This window comes from Xyrauchen texanus, chromosome 19, assembly GCF_025860055.1.
Source record: "Xyrauchen texanus isolate HMW12.3.18 chromosome 19, RBS_HiC_50CHRs, whole genome shotgun sequence".
Classification (NCBI taxonomy): domain Eukaryota; kingdom Metazoa; phylum Chordata; class Actinopteri; order Cypriniformes; family Catostomidae; genus Xyrauchen; species Xyrauchen texanus.
In genome coordinates, this window is record NC_068294.1 from 18,574,401 (window position 1) to 18,601,784 (window position 27,384).

Below are 27,384 nucleotides of genomic sequence, written 5' to 3' on the forward strand. Positions count from 1 at the left end.
GTAGTGACACTAAGGGTCCCTATAGAAAAATGCCACAACAGCTGAACCATGTTTCGTGAACTGCCGATGCAGGTGCAAGCAAGCTGCTGCGTGCGTATTAGCAGGTGCATCAGACTGCACGTAACAATGCCCAAAAAGATGTCATGTAGTTCTCCACATCCCTGAGGCAGGGTATGCAATGCAACTAGCATGGGAACATGCCGCACCAGCCGCGGCCTTTTCTCTCTATGTTTTCTCTCCACAGAGTATTAGATTCAGCTGGGCCCATCTAACACTATTATTTGCATTGGGGAAAGTGTTCTTTTCCTTTCCTATTCTTTCAGGGGAAAAAGAACCCAGGAGACCACATCCTGCCCAAAAGGGGAGGTCAACATGTGGCAATACAACACATGGGTTCAACAGCTGCACATGGAAAAGGTGCGGTGGTAGGTCCTGCCTCGAAGGGGAGGACCTCTACAAACACAGCGACCAGGGGCAGAGAGAGCTCTGCCCAAGGGAGATGCAGGTCTGCCGACAGGGAGACCGTACCATGGAAAATACATCACAGGGGCTTAACGGAGTAATCGGCAACTTTGAAGCACCTATCCCAGCACAGGGCATATTAGTACCCTTAGTGGGTCTGGCTGCGGACTCCTCTGCAGAATTTGCGAGCCACAGGGCTATGGAGGAAGGAAATCCAGGGTCCACGACTTTGTGAACTCGACTGGGTTAATAGCACATGTTTTCACCTCAGGGGAGGGTAAAGGCACTATACGCAAGTGATACACCTGGCCAGCTGTTCCGTATTACCAAACTCTACCTGTCCGTACCTGAAAGAACACGGGACGAAACCGGCTTAACCCGGAGATTGTAAAATCTCACAAAGGTGTTGGTGTTGCCCAGCCAACTGCTCTGCAGATGTCTGCTAGAGAGGTGCTATTGGCCAGTGCCCACGAGAATGCCACACACCTTGTAGTGTGTGCTTAAACCTGCAAGGGGCGCGCATGGCCTGGGTCTGTTAGGCCAATGCGATGGCGTCCACAATCCAGTGGGCAAGCCTCTGTTTGGAGATAGCATTCCCTTTCCACTGTCCATCAATGCAAATAAAGAGCTGCTCGGAGCATCTAAAGCTCTGCGTACAATCCAAGTAGATCTGCACTGGACACAACAACGAAAAGGCTGGGCCTGCGTCCTCCTGGGGCAGCGCTTGCAGGCTCAACACCTGATCCCTAAAAGGGATCGTGGGAACCTTGGGCACATAGCCCTGTCAGGGTCTCAGGATCAAGTGAGAGTCTTCCGGACCGAACTTCAGGCAAGTTTCGATGAGAGAGAACGCATGCAGGTCTCCGACCCTCTTGATGGAAATGAGCGCAGTCAGGAGGCCGGTCTTTAATGAGACGGCCTTTAACTAGTGGCACAAACGGTGTTCTCCAAAAGCCCAGCAGGACCACAGAGAGGTCCCACGAGGGAAAGAGGTGCGGCTTAGGAGGGTTCAGCCTCCTGGCACCTCTCAAGAACCTGATGATCAGGTCGTGCTTACCAAGGGACTTACCTTCAACTGCGTCATGGTGTGCTGCTATAGCAGCTACCAACACCTTCAGGGTGGAAGGGGACAGCCACCCTTCCAGCTACTCCTGCAGGAAGGAAAGCACTGACCTGACTGCACATCTCTGGGGGTCCTTGCAGAGATGGCGGGCGAGTTGCAACATGTAAGGAGAATGCCTTGGCCTGGTGTACTTGCAGGAGGGGCCATGGCGAGGGGGCCTGTCCAGTAGCACTGTAGGCTTTGGTCACCTGAGACGACATAGTCCTACAGGCCCTGGAAGGAAGTGTCAGACGATCCGGCCAGGTGGTGGCATTTTGCGGGCATAGGTGCACTGCAACCACCTTATCCACCTGAGGGATCTCTGTGTATCCGTGGGCTGCCCCGCAGTTGATGGTAGTGAGAGCGGACGAACCTGGAAGTTTGTTTCGGGCCGCAAAAGGTGACCTCCACGGCTTTGTCAGTTTGTCGTGCACTTCTGGGAAGAAAGGGACTGGGGCGGCGTAGCCGTGAGTGCCGCCCTGAACCGATGAACCAATCATCATTCTCGCAATGAGAACATGAACCATCCACAAATGCTACCACGTTATGATCGCTGTCCAGACACGTGAGGCAGCGCCCGTGGCAATCTGAGGCAGAGAGATATTGAACGCATACAGGAATCACAATAAAGATGCTTCTTTAAAAAGACGTTCACGTCAATGTGTTTGCTCTTAAAGAGGAAATATACTCTTTTAGCAGAAATATACTCTCTTAGTAACGCTGTCGAAACGCCCAGGGGCATAATCTGCACTAATCGTGCAGAAGGAGAGAATGCAGCTGGAATGTGCCGTATATCCAAAAGCATATGCTTCTTTCAGGGGTGAATGGAACCGCAGTAGTATTCAGCTCGCTGATACATAACCGCTCGGCTGCAAAGAAAAAATCTGAATGAGAGTGGACATTCCTTCTCCTTTAATACCTGTATGTCCGGGGAAGAGTCATGCAAATTCCACTCGCCAATTCCCATTGGCCTTTTCTCAAAGATTTGAAGATGTTTTGGGGCTTCAAAGAGCGACCCTTAGTGTCACTATATAAACACAACGTTGAGTGAGTGACAGAAGGGGAATCACAGTTGGTGAAGCATGGTGCATGAACACTGGAAATTATCTTTGAGGTCTCCTTACACATGGTAAAACCATACTGTAGATTCATAGGGAAGTATAGTTTTTGTTTATGCTATTGTTTATGCTATTTGAATGCACCACATCCCACAGCTGGGGCAGCTGTAGCTCAGGTGGTAGAGCGGGTTGGCCACTAATTGCAGGGTTGGCGGTTCAATTCCTGGCCCACATGACTCCACATGCCGACGTGTCCTTGGGCAAGACACTGAACCCCTAGTTGCTCCCAATGGCAGGCTAGCACCTTGCATGGCAGGTCTGCCGTCATTGGTGTGTGAGTGTGTGTGTGAATGGTGAATGAGTCACAGTGTAAAGCACTTTGAAAACCGCTAAGGTTAAGAAAGCACTATATAAGTGCAGACCATAATATTTTATTTAGCTATAAACAACCTGACAGGTGTAGCACTTTAACTGTTATCTTTAAATTGTAATGCTGCAATACATAAAACTCTTTAAGTGAGTGACATTCATTTTTATTTATTTATTTATTTTTGTTTATTGTCATCTGATTCTCACATGGACTGTGCATGTGTGTGTGTGTATACAGTATGTGTGGTATGACAAAAGAACACCACTATACACCATCAACAGCGATAAACAATAATGCCAAATAAATAATGCAATGGCTGCAGTATTTACTACTTCACTGGATACATGAGCTTGCAAATACACAAATCAAAACTGCCTTTGGCTTCAACATGATAAAGCATTTAATAAAGCAATAAACTTGAGGTCACTGTAGATGGACATTCATTTTGAACATTAACAGCTCTGGTGTGGCAGGGCGGAGGGCGGTGCTGGGTTGTGATCCTACACACGTATTAGGCTAATTAAGCCTCCGTGAGGGATAAAGGTCGACTGCAGAGGATCGTGCGGGAGAGAGAGGTCCTTTACAGACATGTCTGTCATATGTGTGTGTTTGCCTTTTGTTTCAGTTTATTATTAAAATATTATTTATGTTGAAAAGCCGGTTCTCGCCTCCTCCTTTCCATTGATCTCTTTACACTGGTGCCGAAACCCGGGAAGGAGGAGGGATACGCCGTAGTAGAGTTCTCGCCACTACCGTCCACCCAAACAGAGCAGCCGCGGCCATCTGCCAGGGGACGAGGAGCCCAGCCGCCTGAAAGAGGACTATGGCCGCCGACTGCGAGGGGAGAAGGGGCTCCTAACCGACCGCCTGGAGCAGTCAGGGCCGCTGCTAGGGGCGCAGGAGTAGCCTACCGGCCGCTGAAACACGGCGGGGTTTAAGACCGCCGACCGCGAGCGGGGAGGGGCTCACTGCCGACCGCCTGGAGCGGGGGAGACCCCTTCTGTTCCGCCAGGAGAGGCGCGGCTGTCGTCCGATAGAGGGTGGATGAGTGGCCGAGGAACAAGCTGCGGCGTAATGGAGAACTGGCGAGTAAGGGTTTTTTCTTTTCAAAATAAATAATAGTTTAATGATAAACTTAAAAGACAACATAAACACACACATGACGGACATGTCCGTAAACGATCTCTCTCTCTCGCACGATCCTCTGCAGTCGACCTTTATCCCTCTAGGGAGGCTTGATTAGCCTAATAGGGGACTGGGTGTGTATAATCACGACCCGGCCCCGCCCTCCACCCTGCCACATCTGGAAAAAGAGACCAATCAATTTTTTGACCACAGCAAAATTTCATATCAGTTTCAATTATCATGAGTGCAGGGAAATGTGTTTTAAATGCATGTGTTCTTTAAGGTTTTTTTTTTTTCAACTATTTGAATTAATTTTTTGCTTTTGTAGTTAACCTATAGCACTTCTTTTTGTCTGCTGAAGACAAAAGGAGATATTTTTTTCAAATGTCACAATTGCAATTTTCATAGAATGGAAGTTAAAGGTGACTCACTTTAAAGATCACAAACGCAACCAAAAACCACTTGTGTATCATATTCCAAGTCTTCTGAAGGCATACAATCACTCTGTATGTTGAACAGAATAATTAAGTAATTATTCACTCTCAAATTAAACCAAATAAAAATGTAAAAAACATCCAAACTACACAATGGCATGCATTTGAAACTACACTGAGGAAAATGAATAGTACAATTTATGTCATTTTTATTTCACAAGTTTCTGCACACAGTTTTTCTAAGTACAACTAAATTGTATAAAATTAAGTAGAATCTACTTGTCATTACATTGAACTTTTTAGTAAATACAGTAATTTTTGCTTATAAATATGATATACATGCTATTTAAATAAACATTGTAAAATTTAAATGAACATATTATTACAACATATCATATTTAAAATTTCCTTACAAACACATGCTTAATCATTTACCACATGACATATGGAAGCCTCCCACAGGGTTGCATAATGCATGCTATGTAGTCTATGAGACAATATAACCTTGCATTTCTGGCTTTACATGTGGCAAAACAATTGCAAAATATTTAGAAAAGGGTGTTTTAAATAGTTATTTTGGTAGCATTTCATACCGCAATACACTGCTGTCACTGAAATGACATGTCATGTCAACTACCCACACACATACAGAAAATGGACGACTATTTTGCAGGTGCTCGGTGAGTATGTGGGTTTTTCCAAATGGGTCTAAGACAACAAGATCAGAATGTGTTAATGTCAGAGCCGAGTGCAATGTGTGTGTATGAACTCCCATGAATTCAAGCATGACATATACATGTTCTTACTTAATGCTGGAATAATTGGGTGAATCGCATTCACATATATGCAGACACAAACACACACACACATTCATACACGTGCACACACACACACAAAAACACAAACCCTAAGGCTGATGAAATGTCAGGGTGATGTGAATCACTATGCGAGAGATGCGGTGTAAGATAGTAAGGAAATGGAACATAAAGGAGCAATTGATCATGGGTTAGTCACCCTGCTGCTCTTTGCATACTGACATGACACACACACACACACACACACAATACCAAAATATTCTTGTTTAAGAGTGCAGATTCTCTATCTACAACTTGGATTTATCTTTTCCCATTGACTTGCAAATTACATGAATAAAAAAAATGATGAACAACAAAATTTTGGAAAGATCTCTATTTTGAGGAACAGTACACAGTATGTTGTCAAATGGTTGAGACTGGACCTAATGTTCACAATTGACGAGATGGGACAACAAATTTTACAAATGTAATTACTTGCTAATAAATGCATTTACTGAAGCATGTTATGCACATAATATGATATAATGTCAGACTTTACAAATATCTAATTTGAAAAGTCCCATCTCGTCAGCTGATGTGATTTACATCCCATCTTCCAAAAAGAAACTCAACTATAGCAATTACTTTTTTCACAGTTCCAGTAAATGGGTGTCTGAATTTGGAAAGTCAGCTTCAGAGTGTCCTCAACTATTGTTGATTGACCAGTGGGGTAATTTGGATGGTTGGATGGATGGATGTAGTCTCAACCTCAAATGGCATTTCCATGGGCACACAAAACTGGAAAGCACTTTCTCAATCTGGAAACCTCTAATTGGCTTAGTGCAACTTCAGGGAGTGAGGGCACAGTGTAAGGTTGCCAACATTCTTGTTGGGTTTTTGCATGGTGTCGGGTCCCATTCTGTCTGTTGGTCACTGACTTGTGATTGTTTTTTCAGACTTGGTTTGTCAGAGCTTTCTGTTATTTTCCCCTAGTTTTTCTTTTGTCTTTGCCTTGCTTCCATTTGTTTTCTCTCTTGTTTTGCCCCACCACTGGTCGGTTAATTTGTTCCAGCATTTGCTGTTTTCCTGGGCATTTTGAGTTTTGTTTTAGCCCAGCTTTTGTATTTTTGTTTACGTTTTGGAGTCACACTGATCTACATTTGCATTCTGTTCGCAATAGCTGATACACAGGGGACAAAAATAGTGAAAGTATGTATAGTATGGATAAAATGGTTTTGCCAAAGTTTGTCTGGTTGGTGGCATAAAATCTTTAAAAGAAAATTAAGAGTTTCGTTTGAGGCATTTAGTTAGAAACCAGTGAGCAAAACTGTATATGTTGCTGTGTGTGTTCTGCTCACAAAGTCAATACACATTTTTCATAATTTTTCCTATGTATTCTGTACAACACTTTCCGTAGAGACTGCCATGCCATTATTATGTTGGCTTGACAAATATATTGAGAAACTGACCAACATATTGTCATTCTACAGATCAGTTTTTTGTTTTCACAATCCCATAGCCAAGACCAAAACGTATTACTGTAACTTGTCCTAGAGATTTTAATCTACATCCACCAGATTCTGCAAAAACATTTAGACAGTTTTGACTTGGGTTGATATGTCTTTACCAACTAATCTGACTTCCAATTAGTTATCTACAGTATCTATAACCTTCAAACAAACAACAAAATTGCAGTTGGTTGCTTTGCAGTACATGTCTGTACATTGTGCTGTAGGCTGTTAGTGGGCTGTTCCCTTTCATGGCAGTCACTCAAACGTTGGCTAGAATAAACTGGAATGTGGATCAGACTAGAGATGCAACTAAATATTCAAGATTGAGGGTGACCAATGATACATTTTCAGAATCGGTCATTGAAATTCCCATATTGACTGACGACTAATCCAAATATCTGTGGTATGTGGTACCTTGGATGGATGGATGAATTGATGGATGGATGATCAATTAGCTGTTAAAGCTTCCGAAATGTGAAGGCCACCAGTGGTCTTTAAAAATAGAGCAAAGGGTGAGAGAATTGTCAGGCAGAATCATGACCCTGTCTGCAGGGACTGAAGAAGTTGTTGCTCTTTGTAGTGAAGCAGAAGAGTGATCACGGAGATGAATGAGTGTGCAGATGCACGGATTAGAAAATGCATTACAGATCGCACAATTATTTGTTGTTGTGAGGAGCAGCTGCTGTTTCTAACTGATCAATGGTGATCTTGCAGTACACAATCCTCTTAGCTCATTCTCGTGTGGAGGCTTGACAGTAAGGCTTTACTCTATCGCCCCCGTGTGACAGCAGCCGGAACTGCATGGCTGACAGATTGGAGCAAGATAGGGTTAGAGAGAACAGGTAGTGGAAAATGATTATTATTATTTTTTTTTTAAATTAAAATAATAATATATATATTCTAAAAAGTAAAACTTTTTGGATCCAATGTGGTGAAACAAGTGATATGTACATGCATCAAAGGAGAATTAAGTGTTTTTTTGTCATTTTCTTTTCTGAAAGTCACCACATCTCAATTCTGGATTGTGTTTAATGGAATTTCATGGTGAATGGAAATACCATTTTAAAAGTTTTAAGATATTTTGAAATAAAATAACGGACTTCTTTGACTTACTAAGGCAAATTTGAGTGTATACAGCATTTTATATATTCTAAATGCACAGAAGGCAATAATATTTTCACACTTTTTGTGCATAAATTGGCAAAATTACAGCTGGATTAGAGAAGACCCCCAGTTAAAACAGTCTGCACTCAAGTGATATTTATATTGATTTTCTTCAAACATCAGTTTTCTCATATCTCAAGCATAATCTTCACTGACACATATGTATATATATATATTAGGGCCAAAATGGTTTGGTATATATGAGATATATTTTTTAGATATAAAAAAAAATTCACACAATAAGTATTGAAATGGATTGTTTATTTGGTCACACTTTATATTAGGTGGACTTAACTTCTATATACTAACATTAAATACAAGACTATGTATTTACTGTGTAAATACGTGTTGTTCTGCAAAATTCCCACATTTGCTGCTACTGAGGTTGAGGTTTGGGTAGGTTTAGGAGTAAAGGTAAGGTTAGTGTTAGGGTTTAGAATTAGGTTTTGGGGGTAAAAATTGGGTTAGGGTTAGGATTAGGGTTTAGAGTTAGGTAATGGTTAGGTAAAACTATTTGTATTTTTATAATATATTTTCATAGTTTAATATTTAAAGTATGTAGAAGTAAAGTATTTGAAAAGTAGGCTGCATATAATATTTAAGGGTCTATTGTTGATTTAAAAATTAGATAGCTCTGTCTTCTTGTTATGTATACCTTGTCTTGTCTTTCTGTTGCCCTTCGTTGTCATTTTTGTCACTTTTGTAGTTCCTTAGTTTTCACTTTTGTCACCCTTATAGCCCCATAGTAGTCTTGTTAGCCCTCGTGTTCGCTGTTCATTGTTTTCACCTGCCCTCGTTAGTTTCCCATTGGTTTCTGTTCATCACCTTGTCATCTTGTTTGAGTTCTGTTTGTTCATTGGCTCCCGTTTTCCCATGTTCATGTATTTTAACCCGGTTGTTTTCAGTCCCCTCTGTCAAAGGTTGAATGTTGTTAAGCCTGGTATGTGTTCCCTGCCCGAGTCCTCCATTTTGTTTCATCGTGTTTAAGTTTCCTGTTTTCCCATTGTGGTTGTTTCTTTTGTGTTTATTCGTTCGTTTGTTTATTTAATAAAGTTAAGTTGCATTTGGATCCACTCTCCTCGTCTGCCTTCGCTGCCTCATTCGTTACACTTCTATACTGTAAATCATGCTCACAGGACCCATATACATATCAGCAGAGACATATTTAAGTAAACATGAATATGTATTTACTATTGGCTTATCAATTTAGTATTCCCCAAAATGTCCTGATAGAAAAAAACATTTTACTTTCATTTTTTTATATTTAAAGTATGGGTCTGGGACAAGGCTAAACAGTAAAGTATTTCAAAATTAACAAACATAAAAGATGAAGGTCCGGTAAAATATTTCCATGTAAGTTTTACTGTGACCTTAATAAAGAACTTGATCTGTTCGATCTTAAAAAAAACAACAACAACAAAAAACAACCTTAGGACATGGAAGTCTATATTGTGATTTTTAGAGATGATCTTGACTATGACCATGTTAAAATTAACTACTACATATATATATATATATATATATACATACATACACACACACACACAGTATACTGTATGCACTGTATATATATAGTAGTTCCTTTTTAATATGGTCATAGTCAACATCATTACTAAACACCACTATATGTCTGTCAGCAGATGTTAAAATGGTTGATGTGATTTTTTTAGTGATGCATGGCAGTACTAACAAAGCTGTACACCTTTAGACTATGTGCATAAACTGGTTTGTACACCACCAATCCCCTGTTGTAATGGCATTTTGCCCATTTATTTGGTTGTACCAGGCAGTTGTCCAAAAATGGCTGGGATGTGTGTTCATTCAAGTGTGTGTGTGTGTGTGTGTGTGTGTGTGTGCAGTGTTGGCCTAGTGCCATGGTCTTGGCACTCGGTCCGGGTTCACCAGCTTCAACTTATTCACACACACACACACACACACGCGCGCACACACACATGCACACACACACACACACACACACGCACACACAAGTTATTTGAGCTGGGCTGCCTCTGATATGGGATCCCTGGCGGTGCCAACACAGGCAAACACACACACAAGTGTTGCTGACTGTAATACACAAACATAATTCAAAATGAAACTTGATATAATTGTGTGGGTGAAGCAACATTTCTTCCACAGCAATCTCTCTCCGACTCTCTCTCCTTCTTACTGTATTCTCATATTTTCAGGGAGGGCTCTGTATGCGGTTTGGGGTATTAACGGAGTAATACAATCATCCTTGTGGAATAGATCAATCACTCTGCCCCTAGATGCCTCCTTCAAATGCCAAAAACTTTCCCACTCTGGCATGCACACACACTCAAACACAAGCAGCACTCTGTGTGTTTGATTTTGAATGTCTACTGTTGTTTTATTGACTGGCTTCTTTGTTTAAAACAGCTCTGGATTGAGACCTGTTCATTGATCAAAATTCAACCTTTTTCAGGATGAGAAAGAGCAGGATCCCCCAGTTACAAATTGTATAAAATTGATTGTACTCCATTTTGAGCCTGGCCAGTAATACCATGTGTATAGTCACCCAAAAATGTAAGTTCTGTCATAATTTACATACCCATAGATTGTTCCAAACACTTATGATTTTTTTCATTTATTTATTTTTTTAACACAAAATTAGATGTTAGGGAGAATGGCAGCCTCTGTCACCATTCGTTTTCAGTGTTTAGAAATAAAGATTACATGAAAATGAATGGTGATTCTGACTAACATCGCCTTTAGTGTTTCACAGAAGAAAGTCATACAGGTTTGAAACAACATTAGGGAAAGTGCTTAAATTATCACAGGATTTAAGTGATCATTTTTGGGTAAACTACGCTTTGTATTTATTTATGGTACATACTTTGCTATGATGCTTATGAGGCATTCAAATAATAAGTATTTATATTTAAATTATTTATATTATTAGTAGTACATTACATTCAAATTTTTGTGAATTAATTTTAATGTGGCAGACAATGAAACTTTAAGATTAATTTTAGATTATTTTTAAAATCTGGCCTTGTTCATATTCATTTAAAATAGTATTTTTGTTTGATCTTAAAAAATACTTTGCAGAACCCATGTAGAACTGCCACGGATGCCCTAGAGACCACTTACCCCTGTTGAAAACTAACAGTGGGACACAAGAATGATTTTCCTGCTTTCAGTCTTAAATGTCATGTATTTATGGTCCATTATTCTACAAAACCATCTAAGCTACCAAATAGGGTTGTGCCAGAGCATGGTCCAGATTACAACGTAAATGAGTTCTTCTGACCCAGACTGAGAGTGGGATTGGAACATACTTTGTGGAGAAGAAATTAACTGCTCAGACATTCTGACTTTCATAGGAATTGAAAAAGACTTAGTGAAGGTCATTTGTGGATATGACTGTGATTAATCTGCAATTAATCTGTAATCACTGTGATACGGGTTGAGTTTTTTTATAACGTGGCCACATCCAGGGAATTAAATCAACTAATTATGTAAACTTGAAAAAGTCATAAAAAAAAAATTTCGAGATAAAGGCGAAGGAAAATCGTAATTGTAAGTAGGTTTAATAAATTTGGTAGATTTGGTCATACAAAGTTTACTCATATTTTTACAAAAGTTGTTTTCTAGTAGTCAATATAGTTTATAAAACTAATTGTACAAAAATAACTTTTTCTAAAACAGTCATAAAAATATAACACAATAATAATATAAATAATTATTATTGATAACTTTCTAAATGTCTCTAAATGAGTCATTTTACCATCAGCTTCATCAACATCAACATAATACTGATTTAATTAAACCCATACATTATAAAGTAGGCTGGTGTCCTATCAGCAAATGGGTGATTCAATATTATAACATGCCCACAATGTTGCTGTACAAAATCATTACTGACAATTCATGAAATATGTAAATGCTTCACGCTGCAACCCCCCTCCCCCTCCAATGTTCAAGCCAAATCTATGCCCTTGCAGACAGACACACACACACACACACACTGAGGGTCAGTGCTCAGCAGGTACCACCTCTAAAATGATCTGTAGTGATCTGTTCATAAATTCTGGAAAACAGAGGAGAAATAAATATAAAAAATTTGTTTTATTATTATTATTATTTCAATTATATGATATGACTATTATTTGTATTTCTTAAAACTTTAAGCTGTATATATTTAAAATTATTCCATTGGTCACATAATCAAAAATTGCTTGGTATATTGTCTCTTGCTGCACCATGATACTCATAAATGTGTTACTTCATACAAAGTAACACAAACATTTTGAAATGAATATTTAAAAGCTTTAAGGAGTCTGCTTTTGTTATTTTGATGTACTGCATATAATGACTGACCTGAGAATCTCTGGAAGAATTTGGGTTTTTTGTCAAAGTGGATGAAAATGTAGTATGCTGGGATGCCAGTGAGAGAGATGGCGAAGCCAATCCCTGTATTTACCGGATCCGAATAAAGAGAAAGGAAGACCATGAAAAAACAAGTGAAGGAGAAAACAGCAGGGATGAAAATAGGGACCTGAGAAAGAAAGAACATTTTTAGATAAAGAGGGGCTTTATTAAACAAAACAGGAATGTTTAGTGAAACTGAAAACACAATTTTTGCAATTCTTTTTGGTGACATAAACAGTGCTAAAATTACAGACTTAACTAATTACATTACATGAGAGATGTATTAGATATTAGATGTCAGCTGTCAGGACACCACAGTGGGTCACCTTAAAAGGTCGTGGCATATCAGGGCGTGTGTGGCGCATGTAGATGAGGCCGACCACAGCCACCCCGATGAAGAGCCAGCGTAGGAAGCTCATGAAGTTTAGCAGGCTGTAGATATCCCCTAAGAAGAGGATCAGCATTGTGACTGGATACTGACAGAGAACAAAGACAAGTTTTATATTAGCAGAAACACTGATTTTAATGTCTGTAGAAAATAAAAAGATCTGCAGACTGCACAAACAGTTCACTGAAATGCTCTGTAAATTTAAAGTTATAAATGCAGACTTCTCTACAATTTGCTTGATGGGTTTTATGAAACTAATCTAATCTACAAGCTCACATTGGCATATACACTGATGAGACAAAACATTATGACCACTGACAGGTGAAGCAAATAATGTTGATCATCTCCTAACAAGGCCACATGTCAATATCTGGGTAGATTAGATGGTAAGCAAACAGTCAGTTCTCGTAGTAAACATGTTGAATTCATGAGAAATGGGCAGGTGTAAAGACTTGAACAATTTTGACAAGGGCTAAATCGTTATGGTTAGAGGACTGGGTCAGAGAGTCAATGAAACAGCAAGGCTTGTAGGGTGCTCCCTGTCTGCAGTGGTGAGTACCTACGGACAGTGGTCCAAGGAGGGACAAACCACAAAACGGCAACAGGGTGTTGAGCACCCAAGTTTCATCAATAGGTGAGAAAGGCTATCCCGTCTGGTCCGAACTGACAGAAGGCACAAGTCATAGAACATTTTAACGATGGTTATGGGAGGAATGTGTCACAACACACAGTGCATCGCATGTGTATGGGGCTGAGTAGCTGCAGACCGGTCAGAGTGCCCATGATGACACCTGTCCACCATCTAAACACCTACAATGGGCACACTAGCATCAGAACTCAACCATGGAGCAGTGGAAGAAGCTCGCCTGGTTAGATGAGTCCCATTTTCTTTTTCATCATGTGGTCGGCCGTGTACTTGTGTACCATTTACCTGGAAAAGTGTTGGAACCAGGATGCACTGTGAGAAGATGACAAGACAGTGGAGGGAGTGTGATGTTCTGGGCAATGTTCTGCTCAGAAATCCATTCATGTGGACATCAATGTGACACTTGCCACCTACCTAAACATTGTTGCACACCAGTTACACTCCTTCATGGCAATGGTATTCCCTGATAGCAGTGGCCTCTTTCAGCTGGATAATGGGCCCTGCCACACTTCAAACAATTCGGGAATGATTTGAGGAACATGATGAAACGCTCAAGTTGTTGCTCTGGCCTTCAAATTCCCCAGATCTCAATCCAATTGAGCATCTGTGGGATGTGCTGGACCAACAAGTTCCTCCTTGCAATTTTCAGGACTTGAAGGATCTGCTGCTTTTTTGTTGGTGCGCAGAGGACCAATAGCATATTAGGCAGGTGGTTTTGACTCATCAGTGTATGAACTTTTTTACTAAATGGTATCTCTTCTTGTACACAAATACGTCAGAACAACAATGGTACTGTTAGAGCATAATAATTAAAAGCCATATTTGTCTGATTACTTAAGAATTTTGACATTTTGAATATAAGGTTATATTTAGAATAGTTGTTGAATATTTAAGATTGCATATTTTTGAATATTTGGAATGTGTAAATAAATATCTTATTTATTGGTATGAGAAATAATTTGACATATATTTCAGTTAGGGACATATTTCGATAGTCAACTCCTTATGTAATACAGTATGTACTAAATTACGTGAATGGCCGTTCATTTTAGAATCCTTTAGAAGTGGATGGTTCTAGATAAACTCATGAGCTCATGTTTGTTTTGAATCTTGAAGAGTAAAAACTGTTTCTTTGCAAGATTGTGGTTTCACATGTTGAATTCTAACATGGAAATTGTGGAGTTCGGAAAAATAAGCTTAGATTAACATTTCACGTACATACTGTACACATTTCTGAAAAGAATCATTGAGTGGGACGTTTGTGCATTTATGACTCACCAGGACAATCACTGCAGGTAATGGTGTGTGTCGGCGGATGTGAATCATGGAGAGGACTTCAGGAAGCTGACCTTCTCGAGAGGCCACATAGAACATTCTGTGCATGAGAAACCTCCACTGAGTCAATGCAGAAATAAAACACCAAGGACTACAATACTTATTTAATTGCAACCTCATTTGTTGGCTTGAAAACTTGAAAGGTATCCCTTCAATATAAATATTAAATTAATCTAGTATAATTGAATAACTAGAATAAAACTGTCACCCAATACCCAATGACTTATAATAGGCCTATATATATATATATATATATATATATATATAAAACGTCATATGGACCACTTTTAAGGTGCTTATTTGTGTATTTTTTAATCCTGATAGCTCCAGTCCCTTTTGATTGTAATTGCATAGGAAAGAGTAAGCAGTACGTTCTTCAAAATGTATCTTTTTGTGTTTCCACAGAAGAATATCATTGGTTTGGAACAACATAAGGTGTCATAAATGGTGACAGAATTTTCAATTTTCGTTAAACTATTCAATTAACAAAATTGAAAAACTTATGGTGAATGTAATTTTATGCAAAAGTTATCTAAAAAATATTTAATTGAAGTTGTACAAAATTGTGTTTGTGACCAGTAAAAAAAAAAAAAAAAAGAAAGAAAGGGGCAGTCTCTGGAGTCTCAATTTGCATACCTTGAGATAGCAAAGAGGCATCCGTTCATGGAACCAAAGCAAGACAGAGCCACAAAAATGGGAACTGCAAATGAGAAGTTTCCCATCAGCTTCTCTGCAAAAGTCTGTTGGGGAGGGGAAAAGAGATGGGTAGAGAGAAGGAAGAGATAGAGAGAAAAAGAGAGGAAAAAAGTAAAACTCATTTCTGAAATAGGTAAACAACATTGATTTTCCATTTTGCGGCTTGTTGGTGTTTATAAATAATCAGTGCAGTGAAAAGGCTTTATATTTTCCATAAGATTGAGTTTGTAGAGGGACACGCAATGTGAAACAGGCAATAAATGAATGCATTAAAGACGTCTAACAAGATGAGAAAGCTTTTAGGCTATTTCAGAGCCTAGCAGGAGACCTCTGCACACAGACTATGGTGCTGTCAGTTAGTTGTGAGAAATATATGATTGTTCCAGCAGAGAAACAGACAGACATTTAGAGCCAGCGGCTTTATGTAATCACATTTACTTTACTGTGGAGGAAGGTGTTGACTGTTACAGTCAATACTGCAGATTGCTAGATCTCATTTATTAAGCTGGTATCACTTTCTATTGTCTCTAGTTGTTTCAGTCTTAGTTTTGGTCTCTCTCTCTCTCTCTCTCTCTCTCTCTCTCTCTCTCTGTGTCTCTTTCAGTCTTTCTAGCTTACATGATCCAATTACTGCTGCTACACGGAAAACCATTAAAAAGTGTGAGAAGGAGATATCTTAATTTGTCATCTAGATAAGTGGTTCTCAACTGGTTCTGCTCCAGGACACCGGTTTTACATTGCACATAAATTGGCGACCCAAAAGTTGGTTCCAATCATACCGATGTATCCATCATAGAGTTCAAACATAATCGTCTCGGTTACTGACGTAAACTCCATTCCCTGATGGAGGGAACGAGACGTTGTGTCGCTGAGTTGACACTAGGGGTCGCTCCTGCAGAGCCCGGACATCTCTGATTTTGAGAAATGTCAATGAGAATTGGCGTGTGGAATTTGCATGCCACTCCCCCGGACATACGGGTATAAAAGGAGTGACGCTGCAAATACACATCAGGTATCGCACTGAGGAGCCGAGCCAAGCTTTCAGCGGATGGTTCAGTATTGTGGCTAGCGGGGACACAACGTCTCGTTCCCTCCATCAGGGAACGGAGGTTACGTACCGGGCGGCAGCGAGCCTCTCCGAAGACTCGATGGCCGCTAGGCTAGGGAGGAAGAACGTCCAGGGTTCACACTTCCTGCGAACACATCTGGGAAAAGAGCGCACGTCTTCACCTCAAGGGAGGGGAAAGGCGCTATGCACAAGCGATACACCCATCCAGCTGACCCGAACTTACCTGTTTGTGTCACCTGATAATACACGGGTCGAAACTGGCTCAACCCTGAGGTTATAGAACCTTGCAAAGGTGTTAGGTGTTGCCCAACCCGCGGCTCCACATATGTCTGCTAGAGAGGAACCATGGGACAAAGCCCATGAAGCCGCAACGCCCCTGGTAGAATGGGCTCGTAGGCCAGCAGGGGGCGGCATGTGTTGGGCGTGGTATGCCATCGTGATGGCATCGACGACCCAGTGGGCGATCCTCTGTTTGGAGACAGCGCTTCCCTTCCGCCGAAGCAAACAAAGAGCTTCTGGAGCTTCTAAAGCTCTGCGTGCAGTCCAAGTAGATGCGAAGAGCGTGCACCGGACACAGCGCTTGCAGGTTCACCACTTGATCCCTAAAAGGGGTCGTGGTAACCTTGGGCACGTAGCCCGGTCGGGGTCTCAGGATGACGTGAGAGTAAGCCAGACCGAACACTAGCCACAGTTCGCTAACAGAGAACGCCTGCAGGTCCCCTACCCTCTTGATGGAAGTGAGCGCCGTCAGGAGAGCGGTCTTCAGAGAGAGCGCCTTTAGCTCTGCTGACTCAAGGGGCTCGAAGGGAGCTCCCCGAAGGCCCCAAAGGACCACGGAGAGGTCCCACGAGGGAACGAGGCGCGGCCTGGGGGGGTTTAACCTCCTCACGTCTCTCAGGAACCTGATGATCAAATCGTGCTTCCCTAAATACTTACCTTCCACTGCATCGTGATGTGCCGATATAGTGGCTACATACACCTTTGACGCATCTATTTATAGCCCAGCCCTAGGTGCATCCAATGATTACACTGGCAGAGGCTATAAATTCTGGTCAATGTTCATTGACGTGTTTCACACATATTCACAGCTGGTCACACACATGAAGGTGTTCCCAAAGCGCTTCCAGCACAGCATCTCATCCGCTTTTATCTGGGAACAAGGGTTACATCCAAGTAACCCGAGATGTTTTGATTGCAATTTGTGAAATTAATATGATAGTAAACTGGCTAATTTTCATGAATTGTCTCAATACTCTCCCCATTTTAGGAAATAAATTTGGGACATCTGGGAGGTGAATTAGCGATAAACAAACATTTCTGAATGGAAACGGCTTCAGGGCAGATTTCTTTTGCGCTAAACCAAAACTTACGTAACAATGTGGTTTTTTTATCGATAAAAGGCCATTTGAATGGAAACGGGCAGAAGGCGGCAAATGTCGCAATTTTATTTTCCTTTTCCTTTTTTCAGCATTTTCACTTTGTTGATAACAAAACAGCATGAAAGGTGGATGAAAACTAGGCTAATGACTTTGTCTACAATGGATTTGTCCACATGGTGTTGTGACGCAACATCGCTCGTATCCATTGTACATCGTTTGTAAAATGGATTTATATGCACTGATGTATTGCAGAACTGATTAAAAAATGTATACTTAAAAACTGAGATCAACAGAGCGCTTAGGTACCGAATCACACTGAAATTATTATTATCGTAACAAACAAGCCTGCATTATCATTATCACCACAACTTACCGCAACGTGTTTTCTAATTTGAATCCGTAATTCTGTATGCTGAAATTCCCACTTGTTTTGGTGATGAATGAAGGCATCGTATAAACGTTACTCTTAATTTTTACTGAGTAAAATAATAAAAGTGTTTGTTTTGAGCATTTACTGCTATTACTGCAGTGATGAACTAGAGTGGAGTGACAGTAATGTTCCAGTGCCGTAAATGTCCCATTCAAAAATCTCTCAATAAATTGTGCATTTTCTTTTCTCCCTTTTTCTCCCCAATTTGGATTGCCCGAATCCCAATACGCTCTAAGTCCTCGTGGTAGCGTACTGACTTGCCTCAATCCTGGTGGTGGAGGACTAATCTCAGTTGCCTCTGTGTCTGAGACCATCAATCCGTGAATTTTATTCTGTGGCTTGTTGAGCGAATTTCCGCGGAGATGTAGCATGTGTGGAGGCCCACTATTCTCCATGGCAGCCAAGCACAACTCACCACGTGCCCCACTGAGAGTGAAAACCACACACTATAGTGACTACGAGAAGGTTACAACATGTGACTCTACCCTCCCGGACCAATTTGTTTGCTTAGGAGACCTGGCTGGAGTCACTCAGCACACCCTGGATTCAAACTTGTGACTCCAGGTGTGAATTATGTCCCCCATTGTAACAAAGTAAGAGTGTATTTTTTCATTCGAATTGTACCCAGAAAAAAATCTACTCTTAAAAGTACATTTTCTCCAAAAAGTTACTCAAGTAAATGTTACGGAGAAAATGTAGCACGTACCACCTCTGTTGAAATGTATTAACAATTAAACAATTAATTAATATGACACAAGACACATCTTTTGAATTTTTATGGTTTCATGCTCTCTGCAGCCCATTATTCACTGTGGTTATTCATTGTGGTTGGCACAAACCATGTTTATCCTTGTTGCCCTTGTTGTCTGGGTTGTATTTTATTTTAACTTATGTAGTTTTGTTCATGGTTTTCGAGATTGAGGGCATGTCACGCAGCCTGTCCATGTCCAACAGTCCAACCTGTCCAACCTGCCAAAAGCTAGCTTCAAGTGGAAAATATATTTGCACCAAAATAGCAAAGTTTGATTGAGTACATGGCCTTTGATATCAATAACAAAGGATATAAAAAGTATCTGCTTCCCTTTGATATCAATAACAAAGGATATGAAAAGTATCTGCTTCCCTTTGAAAAGTCAAAATCATATTTATTTTGCTATTCTAAATTTGCACAATTATATGGTTCGTTTTTATTTAAATTTAGCATTGTTTTTTCACCGCTGTCCATAACCCTTTCAAAACAGACATCAGACCCATTTTTGGGTTGCGACCCACCAATTAAGAACCACTTTTCTAGATTATGCAAGATTTACCATGACATAAATAATGGAAATTCTCTCAAATCTACTCATGTATGGACAATCCTAATGATTTTGACAGTACTGTTACAAAAATAAAATATTGGGATAGGTAGAAATAGAAGGACTCACCACAGCTACTGCACTGGAGGCTAAAAGCTCGTCTGCTGACATCACAGTGAAATATGCCACGTTTGTCAGTGTGTAACAGACCGTCACTATTGCCATAGAGATGCAGATGGCAAGGGGCACTGTCCTGGGGAAAACAAATTAACAACCAAGTCATCACTGCAGCTTCACCATGCTATAAATAGCAAAAGGACAGAGTCTTTGCAGAATAAGTATTTACAGGATTTGCCTACTGCACTGAGATTCCCTATTTTCATTGCAGAGTTGAAAAATGCCCATCCTGGTCTGGAAATTCCCACTGATAACTACATTGAGATTCCCTTCTTTCATTGGATAGTTAAAAAGTGCCCATTCCATGTTAAAAGCGGCCACAGATTGGGAAATACCCATTATTGTTCTACAGAGACATTTACGTTGAGTTAAACCATCAAACATCAATGCAGATTATATTTGTTGAGCTTCAATATTTTTCCTAATCTCTAATCACTAACCTCTCAGGATTCTCCACCTCCTCTGTCACGAAATTCAAGTAAAACCTGTAGAGACAAACAATGCATTTAGACATGAACCACAATACGTTATGAAAATGATTATTTAAAAAAAAATATATATATATATTAGAAGATGGGCTCACCAGCCAGCATATGCATACATCCCTGAGTAGAAGGCTAAAGGAAGCCCTGTCAGATGTATAGTGTTGACCTCAAATGCATTCTTAAAGTTTTTGGTTTCTCCTGCAGATGCAACCAGAGGCAAATGATTAGCATTATGCCTAATGACAATAATTAGCTTCATGTAGCAACATCTAAATGAACTGGTTTTATTGAAGTCAAAAATATTATTTTACATAAATTAATGAACCTGAACTTATCAGGTTACCTTTGAAGAGCAGGTATATCCCAGGAATAATGATAATGGCAATGGCGAGCAGCTTGGTAAAAGTGAGGAAGATCTGGAGTCTGGCAGTCCAGCTTACACTCATGCTGTTTATATACATTACTGTAGCTGTAATGGAGAGAAATATAGAATAACTCATAATTAATATTACACACACAGACCAGACCATACAGAAAAAGGAATATACACATTTTAATAAAGAAGTGTGTCTACTTAGAAGACATGCATTATTAATAGTACATATCTAGTTAAATTAGTTAAAGCTTACTGATCCCGATCGCTGTCGCCAGTTTGATGGCAGATTCAGGGACTCCACATGGCATGAAGATGGGCTCTAAAATATAGCGGCCAAATGCCAGAGCAATCACAGCCAAACCGGCAGGTCTTCAAGACAAAAGAAAAATACATTTCAGACTGTTGATGAGCATCATCGCACAACGTATATTGACAGCACAAAGAAATCATAAACACATTGTAATCATTTAAAATAGAAATGTCAGGTAGAAGCTTTTGAATATTTTTTCATAGATCATCATAATTGTATATTTTATTTTAAATGTTTCCAGTTAAAATTACTGTCCCACATATTCGAACATTATCATATAAGAATATTTCGACAAATTGCTACTGAATGTTCCAGTAACGTGACATCTTGACAGTTTTGGACATATTTGCATCAATTCAGATTTTTATTTTTTTTTCAGCGGTGCTACTGATAGTATGTTGCTTTAGCAGCTTCCATAACTCAGGTTCTGGTCCCATTGAAAAAATTAATTAATTACATTCACTTAATTACTGATAAGCATGATTCAAAGGTTGTATTCTTGCTCTAAAATTAAATTACTTCACTGATGTTTAGGATTATGTTAGCGTTTGGGTTAGGGTTTATAGTTCAAATGAAATATATTAATTAAATATAACATACTGTATATATATACTCTCAGCCAAAAGTTTGGAATAATGTACAGATTTTGCTCTTCTGAACCGAAATTGGTACTTTAATTCACCAGAGTTGCAATCAACTGACCACAATATATAGTCAGGACATTTATAACATGAAAAAATATAAATTCAATTATTTAAAAGAGTTCTCATCAAAAGGGTTTGCAGTTTTGCAGACCCATGGCATTCTAGCTGTCAGTATGTCCAGATGTTCAGGTGATATTTCACCCCACACTTCCTGTAGCCGTCTTGTTGGGCACTTCTCACGCACCTTACAGTCTAGCTGATCCGACAAACGATCAAAGGGTTTAAGACTTTTAGTTTTTCTGTTTCAAAGGTGGCTTTTTCTTTGTAATTCTTCCTAAGGCCTGCTCCCGGAGTCTTCTCTTTACTGTTGTACATGAAACTGGTGTTGAGCGAGTAGAATTCAATGAAGCTGTCAGCTGAGGACATGTGAGGCATCTATTTTTCAAACAAGAGACTCTGGTGTACTTATCCTCTTCTTTATTTGTACATCTGACATACCACATCTCTTCCAGTCCTTGTTAGAACCAGTTGCCCTTTGTCTTTGAATACAGTAGTGTATACCTTTGTATGAATCCTTACATTTTTTTTGACAATATCAACATATTATAACCTTTATTCCTCAAAACAATGATTGACTGAAAAGTGTCTATAGAAAGCTTTTTTATTTTTTGACATTTTTGACCTAATATTGACCTTAAGACATGCACATACAAAAACAAAATGTAATCTAGGGGCAGCTGTGGGTCAGGTGGTAGAGCGGGTTGTCCACTAATCAGAGGGTTGGTGGTTTGATTCCCGGCCCACATGACTCCACATGCCGAAGTATCCTTGGGCAAGACACTGAACCCCAAGTTCCCCTTCTGTTGCTCTCTCCACGTTGTGTCAGAGAAGCGACACTAGGGGTCTCTCTTGAGCACCGATATCCACCTCTGATCTATGAAAAAAGGCCAATGAGAAGTTGGCAGCCGGTATTTGCATATCCCGCCCCCGGACATACGGGTATTTAAGCGGCGCAAATACGGGAGTTCATTCAGAAAATTTCTTCTGAGCTGATGGTCATGTCTGCAGTTTTTGCATGTTACACACCGAGTTCCTGTCATTCCTCTGCTGCATGCTGTTGGATTCTACAGCGCACAACAGTGGCTTTCTCCTGTTTGCACGGCTGTGCATTCCTGCCCCTGGGCGCTTCAACAGTTGCAGATCATAAAAAGAACTCTCACGAGTCCTTTTTTCATAAAAGAGTGATTTTATTTAAATGAGTAATTTCCTCTAAAAGAGCAAAACACAGCGTCTTTATAAAGATGCCTTTCCGCCCCTGTGTTGTTCCTGGATGCGGTAGATTGCTCTCCGCTTCAGACTGCCACAGGCTTTGTCTCGTGTGTCTGGGTAGCGATCACACCGAGGCTGCGTTTGTGGATGGTTCATGTTCTCACTGCGGTCGCGGCTCGCTTACAACCGTAAGCAAGCCACTCCAGCTTTTTTCTGTACTCCCTTCCTGGACCTGTAGAGCAACATCCTTGCTGACCGCAAAGGCCTACAGCGCCACCGGACGCGCCGCTTCCGCCCTGCATGCCATGGCTGTCCTGCAGGTTCATCAAGCCAAGGCACTAAGAAACATGCACAGGGTGGCCCTGATCCCGACACGCTGCAGGAACTGCGCTCAGCGACCTACCTCGCCCTGAGAGCGACGAAGGTCACAGTGTAGGCGCTCGGTCAGGCAATGGCCACGCTTGTGGTCCAGGAGCGTCAACAATGGCTAAACATGGTCGAGATACGTGAAGCAGACAAGACTCGCTTCCTCAACGCTCCTGTCTCCCAGTTTGGCCTCTTCGGCGACACCATCGAGGACATTGCCCAGCAGTTGTCCATGGTGAAGAAACAGACGGAGGCCATCTCTCATATCATGCCTCGCCGCAAACCTGCCACTACGGCTCATGCCCCGTCTGCTCGCCGAGGGCGTCCTACCGCGGCCAGGAAACCTTCTTCTTCGCCTCAACCCGGGCCCAGCTCTCAGCCCCAGCGTCAAGCCAATCGCGGGAAGCGCACGCCCCCTGTCTCACAGACCCCCTCGAGGACCCGGAAGGCTCCCAGGCGCTCCTCAGACAGCCCACCCAGAGTCCAAGATGTTAGCTCCGGAGGTGGTAAGACCGCTCCGTCCCCCGGTGGAGGGCCGGGAGGAGAATTTTGTGTTTATTCATTTGCCCCCTAACAGGGGCTGCGGTACCCAAATTCTTAATAAAAGAGCTATTTCCTTTGTCTCTGGGTCACATGGCCCGCAAATGCTGTTCTCACAGCACTCTGCTTTCAGGCCTCAACAGTCCCGGCTTCCTGGATGTGGTGTCCCCGCCTTCAGCCCCACGACTGTTCCCCGGCCGGCCGGTTCAGACGAGTCCAGAGGACGCCAACATCAGACCTCCTCCTCAGTCACGAACCCACCCCCTGCTGGGTGTGCGGAGCAAAGTAAGTGCTAAATATATGTCCAAAATACTCATCCCCTTGGTGCCCCTAGCACGGAGTTTAGAGGTGTGGCTTTCACTGCCCAGCCCGTCACGCTGGCTGCACCGGACCATTCGACTCGGTTACGCAATTCAGTTTGCCAGACCTCCGCCCCCCTTCGTGGGCGTTCATTTTTCCACAGTACACGGTGAACATGCCCAGTCCCTGCGTGAAGAAATCGCCTCCCTTCTAATCAAGGACGCGATAGAGCCTGTCCCTCCAACCGAAACGAAGAAGGGTTTCTACAGCCCTTACTTCGTTGTACCCAAGAAAGGCGGCGGCTTACAACCGATCTTGGACCTGCGTGTTTTCAATCAGACCCTGTCCAAACTCCTGTTCAAAATGCTCACCCAGAAACAAATTCTATCTGGCGTCCGGCATCTAGACTGGTTTGCAGCGGTAGAACTGAAAGACGCGTACTTCCACGTCTCGATTCGCCCTCGACATCGACCCTTTCTACAGTTCGCGTTCGACGGCCAGGCATATCAGTACAAAGTCCTCTCCTTCGGCCTGTCTCTGTCCCCTCGCGTCTTCACGAAAGTCGCAGAGGCAGCTCTTGCCCCGCTCTGAGAAGCCGGCATACGCATACTCAATTACCTCGACGACTGGCTCTTCCAGGCCCCCTCGCGAGAGTTACTATGCCCGCACAGAGACCAGGTGCTCAGGCACCTCAGCCGTTTGGGGCTTCAGGTCAACTGGGAAAAGAGCAAGCTCACCCCAGTCCAGAGCATCTCTTTTCTCGGTTTGGAGTTAGACTCAGCCTCAATGACAGCACGTCTCTCCAACGAGCGTGCTCAGTCGGTGCTGAAATGCCTCGCTTTCCTCAAGCCAGGTACCGTGGTCACTCTAAAACGATTCCAACAGCTCCTGGGGCATATGGCATCCTCCGTGGCGGCCACGACGCTGGGGTTGATGCATATGAGACCACTTCAGCACTGGCTCCAGACTCGAGTCCCGAGACGAGCATGGCGCCGCGGCACGCACAATGTGAAAGTTACCACCGCCTGCCGCCAAACCCTCAAACCCTGGACAGACCTCTGCTTTTTACCAGGCAGGGTTACCCTTGCAGCAGGTGTCCCGACGCGTTCTGGTCACAACCGATGCCTCCAAATTGGGTTGGGGCGCCGTGTGCAATGGGCACGCAGCCGCAGGCCGTTGGAACCGGGCCCCGCTGCGTTGGCACATCAACTGCCTAGAGCTGCTGGCTGTTTTCTTTGCCCTGAGGAAGTTTCTCCCATTAATTCGAGACAAACACATCCTAGTCAGGACAGACAGCACCACAGTGGTAACCTACATAAATCGCCAAGGCGGAGTACGCTCCCTCCACATGTCACAGCTCGCCTGTCGTCTCCTCCTTTGGAGACAGCAGCGACTCAAGTCACTGCGCGCCACTCACATCCCCGGCAACCTCAATGTGATAGCGGACGTGCTGTCACAAGGACCAACCCCAGTCAGTCCAGCTGATCTGGGACCGGTTCGGCAAGGCCCAGGTAGACCTGTTTGCCTCCCAAGAAACCTCCCACTGCCCACTCTGGTATGCCCCGACAGAGGCTCCCCTCAGGGCAGATGCTTTGGCACACAGCTGGCCCGCGGGGCTGCGCAAGTACGCATTTCCCCCAGTGAGCCTTCTTGCACAGGTGCTATGTTAGGTCAGTGCTCGTGTTTCTACAGGAGAGGCTGGAGAGGAGGCTGTCCCCCTCCACCCTCAAGGTGTATGTCGCCGCCATCGCGGCTCACCATGACACGATAGACGGCAAGTCTCTTGGTAAGCACGACTTAATTGTCAGGTTCCTCAAAGGTGCCCGGAGGCTAACCGCCTCCCGGCCTAACCTATTCCCCTCCTGGGATCTCTCGATCGTCCTCACGGGCCTCCAGAGACCCCCCTTCGAGCCGCTAGATTCAGCTAGACTCAGGGCCCTCTCTCTCAAGACTGCCCTGCTGATCGCGCTTGCCTCCATCAAGAGGGTTGAGGACCTGCAAGCGTTCTCTGTTAGCGACACTTGCCTGGAGTACGGTCCTGCAGACACATATGTGATCTTAAGACCACGACCGGGCTATGTGTCCAAGGTTCCTACCACACCCTTCAGAGATCAGTTAGCGAACCTGCAAGCGCTGCCCCGGGAGGAGGCAGACCCAGCCCTTTCGTTGCTGTGTCCAGTACGTGGTTTGCGTATTTATCTGGACCGCACACAGAGCACTAGACGCTCTGACCAGCTCTTTGTCTGCTTTGGGGGACAGTGGAAAGGGAACGCTGTCTCCAAACAGAGGCTTTCCCACTGGGTTGTCGACGCCATTTCATTGGCTTATCACACCCAGGCCATGCCCCCCCCGGGTCCGATCTCACTCCACCAGGGGTGTTGCGTCCTCATGGGCACTGGCCAGGGGCACCTCCCTAGCAGACATCTGCAGAGCAGCAGAGTGGGCAACAGCTAACACTTTCTCAAGGTTTTACAATATCCAAGTTGAGTCAGTATCGTCCCGTGTTTTCTCAGGTCCAAGCCCGTAGAACTCGGTAACACGCTGACGATCTGGCCAGGTGAATCGCTTGCGCCTAGCGCCCTTTCCCTCAGCCGAGGTAAAATAGTGCGCCTCCGTTCCCAGGAGACTCCTGGTTGACTCCTCCCTAGCCCTTTTGGGTCCGCAGTTTTTTTTGGGTACGCAGAAAAGTACCTTTTCGGGTACCCAAACTACCCTGTACTGGAATAGTTGCTCCACAGGTAAGGCCTCCTGCTCGGACTTCCCCTGTGTGTAATTCCGTGGTACTGTCCCCTCACGAGCGGACCCCCGTGTCTCCCTTAGGCAGTTACAGCTGCCTCGGTCGCCGTGCTGTATGCTTCCCCCCTCTACGAGGCTTGATCTACCACCGCACCAACTTTTCCACATAGGTCCTAACAGGCCATGTGATGTATTTGCCACTCTTTGCCTCCCCTGCAGGGTGGGTGTAGCCTCCGCAGGGTCTTCTCCCCCTGATGGCTTTAATGGGGCATTGGGTAAGGGTACGTGCAGTCTGATACAGTTGGTCGCCTTTGCACGTAGGAATACCTGCTCACTCCTGTATCAGCAGTTCACGTATACGGCTCAGCGCATGGCACTTTTATAAGTGGACCCCTAGTGGCGCTTCTCTGACACAACGTGGAGAGAGCGACAGAAGGGGAACGTCTAGGTTATGTATGTAATCTCCGTTCCCCGATGGAGGGAACGAGACGTTGTGTCTTCCCCGCCACGTCGCTGAGCCGAGCC

At 42.9% G+C, this 27,384-nt stretch overlaps 1 protein-coding gene across 2 annotated transcripts in view; it reads right to left on the minus strand.

The window, feature by feature from the left end:
* Positions 1-11,567: 11,567 nt before the first annotated feature.
* LOC127659709 (cystine/glutamate transporter-like) overlaps positions 11,568-27,384 on the minus strand; it is a 62,405-nt gene continuing 46,588 nt past the window's right edge. For both annotated transcript variants that reach the window (XM_052149653.1, XM_052149652.1), the window contains 10 exons: positions 20,948-21,063; positions 20,662-20,787; positions 20,417-20,516; positions 20,274-20,318; positions 19,786-19,909; positions 15,421-15,524; positions 14,728-14,824; positions 12,742-12,891; positions 12,365-12,542; positions 11,568-12,074 (listed from right to left, as the gene is read on the minus strand). In XM_052149653.1, coding sequence (XP_052005613.1) covers positions 12,019-12,074; positions 12,365-12,542; positions 12,742-12,891; positions 14,728-14,824; positions 15,421-15,524; positions 19,786-19,909; positions 20,274-20,318; positions 20,417-20,516; positions 20,662-20,787; positions 20,948-21,063 — 1,096 coding nt within the window. In that variant the 3' untranslated portion in view covers positions 11,568-12,018. The remainder of the gene's footprint in view (positions 12,075-12,364; positions 12,543-12,741; positions 12,892-14,727; positions 14,825-15,420; positions 15,525-19,785; positions 19,910-20,273; positions 20,319-20,416; positions 20,517-20,661; positions 20,788-20,947; positions 21,064-27,384) is intronic.